The sequence below is a fragment of the Amborella trichopoda genome, chromosome 11, assembly GCF_054954075.1.
Source record: "Amborella trichopoda isolate Santa Cruz 75 chromosome 11, AtrichopodaSantaCruz75HAP2 v2.0, whole genome shotgun sequence".
Classification (NCBI taxonomy): Eukaryota; Viridiplantae; Streptophyta; class Magnoliopsida; order Amborellales; family Amborellaceae; genus Amborella; species Amborella trichopoda.
Genome location: NC_142346.1, coordinates 12,795,125 through 12,802,029, shown reverse-complemented (window position 1 = coordinate 12,802,029; position 6,905 = coordinate 12,795,125). Strand labels below are relative to the sequence as shown.

Below are 6,905 nucleotides of genomic sequence, written 5' to 3'. Positions count from 1 at the left end.
ATCATTCCTGAGGATGCCACCAAAGCCTGGTTCAAGAACATCTGGTCTCACACTACCATCAAAATTTAGTTTGAGCCAACTAGCCAGGGGTGGAGACCAACGAGAGGACTTCAGGACCTTCTTGGGGTGCTGCAGCAAGTCTGAGAAATTCGAAGAAGAAAGCTCTTTGGGGTAGCACTTGAGGGTCAAAAAAACTGAGCCCATTGAACAAACCCCCGTAAAACTACTTGTTGGATGTGTTCCAAGTCATGGGACTTCCTGTCAAAGACTCTCGAGTTTCGCTCCTTTCAAAGGAGTCACAGAAAAGCTGCTACCAAAATACACCACAAATGGATACCAATCGAAAGGAACGAGGGATGAAGAATCAATGCAAAATGCTCTTGAATATAATCCACCTCCACTTGGAAATGGTAGCAGCCCAATTCCATAAGGAGACCCAAAGGGGCAATGGAGAAATAAGTGGCTACAATCCTCAGCATCCTCTTTGCAAAAAATATAAACATTGCAAAGAGTTTACCTCTCTTCCTTAATTGGTCCCATGTTAAACTCTTTCATGTTCTAAAAGCCACAAGAATGCTCTAATTCACTTCGGCTCTTTGACTGACCACACCTTAGTGTTTCTATTTCTGGTATCAAATATATTGTCATTGCTAACCTCTCTATAAAGAGATTTAATAGAGAAAGAACCACTAGGGGTAAGTGTCCAAATCAAAGCATCCCTGCTCCAAAGGAAATAAACAAAATTGTTAAAGAGCTACAGTGGGGAGAGAAATTGTTGTTTTGTGGTCGAGTTCATTTTTCTAACCCTTAGATCAATTTTCCATAAGCAATTAGGTCCCTGCCCTTCCACCAAATCAGAGATAGTTGATTACTTGGACACTGCAAGTTTGAACACTTCCAGGAAACTGTGCATAAGAGATTCATTTCCAGCCCATTTCGTCAACTAGAATTTTGTTCTACTCCCATCTCCCACTTTCATTCTTGCATACATCGGGAAGAGGGATCCTCACTGAGTTAATGCTTTCCATATCAACGAGCAGGATTGACCTTAAGGTAGCTTTTTAGGGATGAGGCCCGATTGGTCTACACCATACTTGGAGAAAATGACTCTACGCCACTCCAAGCGGGGCTCTTAACAAACTCTCCACCACCACTTAGTAAAGCATCGTTCAAATGCTTCAATCTGCGAATCTCCAGTCCCCCTTCACTTTTGGATGGCAAACTTTCGTCCACCTGACCAAGCAATACTTACGAGCTTTCGTAGAACCTCTCCATAGGAAGTTCCTCATCAAGATCTCTAACCTCTTAAGCGCCGATGCAGGTACTCGAAAAAGGGATAGGAACCGCGTTGTTAGCCAGCATAGAGTTAATAAGAGTTATTCATGCCCCCAAAGGAAAGAAACATGCATTTCCATCTGTCAAGCTTATATTCAAATCTTTATATAATGGGGTCCCAAGCAGACTTGGGCAGTCTACTATCAGTGAGTGAAACCCTGAGGTATGAAAATGGCAATTCTTCTACCCTACAGCCTAACCAAGAAGCCCAAACAATCATATCTTCTTATTCACAGTTGATTTCTAGACTTAGAGAGGTTAACCTTAGCCCCTAAAATCTGTTCGTAGCATTTGAGGAAGAGCCATATATTCTGAACTTGAGCAAGGGAGGTAGTGGTTAGAAGAACAGTATCGCTAGTGTTTTGCAAGTGGGACATGGGTTTATCATAGCCCTGGATCTTAAGGCCATCAATAAAGTTAGCTCTCATAGCCGATCTCATCATTAGGCTGAATGATTCTCCAACCCAAGTAAGTAGAAAAAGAGACAAGGGATCCCCTTGTCGCTCTGAAGTAACCACGATCCTTAACATTGATCGTAACGGAGAAATAGGAAGAGACCGAGAATCTTTCTATCCACCTCTTCCAATTCATTCTAAATCCCAGGAACCAAGAAATGTCATTTAGGAATTCCTACTCGACCTGATCATACGCCTTTTCAAAATCCAAGTTGCAGAGAAGTCGTTTGGTTGCCTGAATTCTAGTAGAATGAATAACTTCAATAAAAGTTGATTGTGGCCCCTCTGTAACTAGGGAGTTGACTTTCTTCAGTCTATTAGCTAGTACCTTCACGAGAATCTTATATACTGAAGTCAAGATGCTAATTGGTCAGACGTCTTGAAGAGTCTCCACCTATTGCTTCTTTGGAATGAGGGCTATGAAGGTCGAATTTAGGGCTTTATTAACCATAGCTTTTGGGTAAAAATCATCAAAGAAGGCTTTCAAATCCCCTTGAGCAATAAATCAAAACTCTTGAAAGAAGAAATATAACTACATTTCAAAAATATGTAGCTTCGGATTTTAAAGATCCAAAACAGAGGCCACTTAATCATTTAAAAAGGGAAAACTTCGTATAGACCCCTAATTCCTCATATTATTCCATGGTAAACCCTCCTTCCGTTTTTCTTTCAAGTAGCATAAGGAAACCATTAAAGATTTCACCGTAGCCCCTCATCTCTTATCTCCCTCTTTTATTGACTTTTGATTATAAAAATTAGCACCAACAAATCTTTTTATACCATTTCAGCTCAAAAACTTTTTAACCATCTTTTTCTCTTTCCACCCATTAAAAAAAAATTTGAGTTAAAATAGTATAAAAAAGATTTGTTATGGCTAATTTTTATAGTCAAAAGTTATTAAAAGAGAGAAATAAGAAATGAAGGGATATGGTGACATTCTTAAAGATTTCTTTATGCTGCTTGAAAGAAAATGCCTACCATGATATAACTACAAGAATTAAGAAATGTCTACCATGATATAACTGCAAGAATTAGGGGCCTATACGAAATTTTCCATTTTAAAAATTTGAGAAAAAAGGGTACAAATGTAAAAACCCAAAAATCAAGTGAATTATAGAGGATGTGCGTGTAATTTCTCTAAAGGTGCTTTGACCCAAGTTGATTTGGCGTCCACAAATTCCTTGATCAAGTTCAGGTTTGTTTCTGAACGACCTAAAAAGCGTTTTAGACTTTATGGGGTGTTTTCCCGATTGAAGGGATGAAAGGGCCCCTCGCAATCTGGAATAGTGGCGATTATCAAGCCATTCCTTTTAACACTCCTGAATGGCCGGGGAGAAAATCGAGCTCCTTGTTAAAAATCTTCAAAATAAATGTTCCATCCAAACGGACCTAAAACTGACTAATCTCTCTCTCCGCCACTGGGATGCTCTCTCTACGGAAACAAGCAATTGGGGGAAATCTCTCTCTCTAACGCGAAAAACGTCAGGTATGCAATAATCTAGGGTTTCTTACATTTGAGTATCTCTTCATTATTGTTCTATTCTTTCTTAGCATATGATTTTGCTTATATGTCCTATATCCTTTTCGGTGAAAGAATTCTTAATCTAGGGCTTAATTTTCTAATTTGTTCTTTCCATTGAGTCCTGGTTTTGTTTGATTCCCTCAATTGATTTTCAATTTATGCTTATTTAATTTGTAGGTTATGATTACGGATGCTTTGCATACAGTTTTTTTTTTTTTTTTCCCTATTTTTGTTGGGTTAAAGCTATGGTTCAAGCAACATCAAAGTAAAAATGCAGTATTCTGTGTATGCCTTTATTGTTTCATACATTTCATGTGCTCTATTATGGTCATTTGATAATTCCTTGGTGTGAATATATAGCCTAGAGTATCTGATTTTTGGGATTCTAGCCTTGGGTAAATCCACATTGCTATCTAAGTTTAATACAAAATAAGTTTATATGTATGGGATTGTGTGTTGTAAAGTAATTCTCAATTTACTCTTAACGAAAACATGAACTGGTTACTCTGTGTAATTGGAGAACCTCTCCATTTATTAAGGCAATATGGAGTGTTCATAGTTATTGCTGTGCTCTATTATGGTTATTTATATTTCCATTGTGAATATATATCCTCGCTTATCTGTTCATAGTCTTTGGGATTTGTGGATTCTAGCCTTGGGTCGATCCAAATTGTTGTTAATGGGATGATTTCACATGTAACGATTATGTCTTTTTAAAGTAATTTCTCATTCGCATATCATCAAACAAACTGGCTGTTTTTTATTAGAGATCCTTTTTGGGACAAATGTTGATTTTCATTCTGTTATGGTTACCTCCATGCTGTGAATCTAATGCCTGGATTTATTAGTTCGTGGTGTTCTGGTTTGGGGATTAAAGCCTTGGGGAAATACCACTTTCTATCTAGGTTCAATGAGATTGACTTCATGTGTATAATGTTTTAGGATTTCAAGTATCCTATTTGCATTTTGTGAAAGAAATAACTGGTTCTTATTTTTAGTATTCTCCTTATTGATTGATCAAATTTATCATAAGGCAAATGAGTAGCCACTTGCTATCTAGGTTCAATGAGATTGAGTTCATATGCATAATGTTTTAGGATTTCAAGTATCCTATTTACATTTTGTGGAAGAACAAACTAATTATTATTTTTAATTAGATATTCTCCTCCTTGATTGACCAAATTTATCATAAGGAAAATGTGTACTCATTTATGGTTATAGCATCTTTTTATTTATTGATCAAATTTACCATAGGACAAATGGAATTTACGCTAGGCAAATGCAGGGTTTGTGAATTATGGAAAGTGAAACAGCAGTGCCAAAAAGGATTGAGTGGAAGCCATATTGGGATGAGTTCTTTGTGCGCCTCTTGGTTGACCAAGTAACAAAAGGTAAAAAAGGAGAGAAAGGATTCAGTAAAGAATCTTGGCGTTATATGACCAATGAATTCAACAAGAGATTCAACCAAAACCTGAACAAAGACCAGTTAAAGCATCGTTATGGGTACTACAAGAGAGAGTACAAACTTGTGAAGATGATCCTTGATCAGAGTGGATTTAGTTGGGATGAGACTAGGAAGATTGTGGCTGCCGATGCTGATGCTTGGAATCAGTGCATCTCGGTAAGTTGGAAAATAAAAGAAAACCTGAATAATGCTTAACTGAATTAAAATCCAAGGTTTCAAAAACTAGTATAGATATCTATATCAGGGAGGGGTTAATACTGACATACAATGGTATCGACTCGTATAGTGGATGGGATATAGGGAAAATAGAAGTATGTGATGTACTTTATCTGCTGAATAGTTATTAGTGGGTTTATTGTCGTAAAAATAAAAAATCTAACACTTTTTTTTTGTGAAAATTAAAATGGTAACTTTTCCATTTGATATCTGAAACACGATATATCAGTGTTCACGCCATGATGTATCGACCAGTATATTTTTTTAAAAAATCAAATTATTTGAGCAGATCGAATCAAGGTTCAATTACTCAGCTTAGGCTTGGGACTCGGACTTGAACCCTGCCCGAGCATAGTAACTTGGTTGACTCCAAGTGGACACGCCCCGCCCAACAAGTGTACCAGCTCAAACGGGGCTAAAAAATGAAAAAATAAAAAATCAATGAAGTGTTAAAAAAAAAAAATCAAAAGCAAACAGAACTATAAACGATTAGAAGTCCAAAATGATGGAAAAAAATATATAAATGATGAAATAATTTGGAAAAAATTGATTTATAGCTGGAAACATCCAGAAAAATGCTAAAAGAGGGGAAAATACAAAAATATAGCATATGCATAGAAAATCTCACAAACATCATAAAATCAATGTATAAAATATTTATATTACCAAGCATGTACCTAAGAACTCGGCTCAGCAATGTGCCAAGTCCGAGTCAACCTGGTTGAGTTTTAAAACCTTTTATCGAACAAACCTTGATCAAGTACCTTCACCATCACCATATGATAACGAGATAGGCTGATTATGATATATCAGCAGAGGTATTTGGTTTGATAAAGGTTTTGAGCCTTGATTGCTTCTATGGACCTTACACAATATGATGATGGTTTTCTTTTTTTTGAAAGTGGTAACGTTCTACAAAAAAGCCAATATGTAGTATGATGATCGTTTCCTAGAACTTGATTGCTTCTGAGGAGCTTAAACATCATGTGGTGATGGTTTTTTGAACCTTCAAGGACCTTGAGCATTATATGATGATGGTTTTCTGAACCTTGATTGCTTCCAAGGACCTTACACATTAAATGCAGGAGCACCCTGAGGCTAAACCATATCAAAAAAAGAGCTTGCCTCTATACGAGCCATTGGGGGTAATTTTTGGCGATTCACCTGTAGATGGTGTGAGTATGCTGGCATTGGCGCTACCTTCTCCAACTACAGTTGCTGATTCCCCCGATGTTTTGCATGAGGAATCATTTGGTTCAAGAGATGAAGAGAATGCACCAATTCAAAGTAAAAAACGTCAATCTGTGACATCATTAACATTAGGCCACTCTAAAAGAGTGAGAAAGGGTGTTGGTGATGTTATAGCAGAAGCCTTGCAAAATATGGTGGCCTGTGCGAGGTATAGAGCAAGTATGAGTACGAGAAATGGAGCTAAGCCTGATATGATGAAAGACATAGCGAGTGCAGGAAATGAGAGCAGGCATGATATAATGAAAGACATCGTGGAAGAGCTAGAGGCAATGGAGGACTTGGATGATGACCTCTTTTTGGAAGCTTGTGAAAAGTTGAAGGATGAGAAAAATGCTTCTATATTTATGACACTCAAGGGTGAACGACGTATGAAGTGGGTTAAAAAAATATGCGGCGCACAGTAGCATAGCTTTTTTTTAAAATGGTGCTCACTCCTCATGGCCATTTGTGTGTGTGTGTGTAGGTTAGCTGAATTTAAACCCAGAGCTCCAAAGGTGGCGTAACAAGAACGTTGATGATCTTATATTATCTTGACAGTGGCCTTCTTTGAGCTTGTACAATACCTTGATGGGTGCCCTTCTAGAGCTTATGTTAGTTTCAACTTTTTTGTATGCATTATTTTACAACAATTGAAACAAGTTATCTTGATGATTTGTTTGAA

At 37.3% G+C, this 6,905-nt stretch overlaps 1 protein-coding gene across 1 annotated transcript; it reads left to right on the top strand.

Annotated features, from left to right (window-relative positions):
• The first annotated feature begins 3,131 nt into the window (after nucleotides 1-3,131).
• On the top strand, nucleotides 3,132-6,905 carry LOC18426937 (uncharacterized). The gene is made up of 3 exons (XM_006835997.4): nucleotides 3,132-3,276; nucleotides 4,598-4,933; nucleotides 6,079-6,905. Exons 2-3 carry the CDS (start codon nucleotides 4,610-4,612, stop codon nucleotides 6,646-6,648), a joined length of 894 nt encoding a protein of 297 aa, XP_006836060.1. The 5' UTR covers nucleotides 3,132-3,276; nucleotides 4,598-4,609; the 3' UTR covers nucleotides 6,649-6,905.

Bases quoted from the DNA above. Each gene is read 5' to 3' on its own strand.
- LOC18426937 (XM_006835997.4), top strand. From the start codon at position 4,610: ATGGAAAGTGAAACAGCAGTGCCAAAAAGGATTGAGTGGAAGCCATAT. The intron at 4,934-6,078 runs GTAAGTTGGAAA...CATTAAATGCAG, and splicing joins CTTGGAATCAGTGCATCTCG to GAGCACCCTGAGGCTAAACC.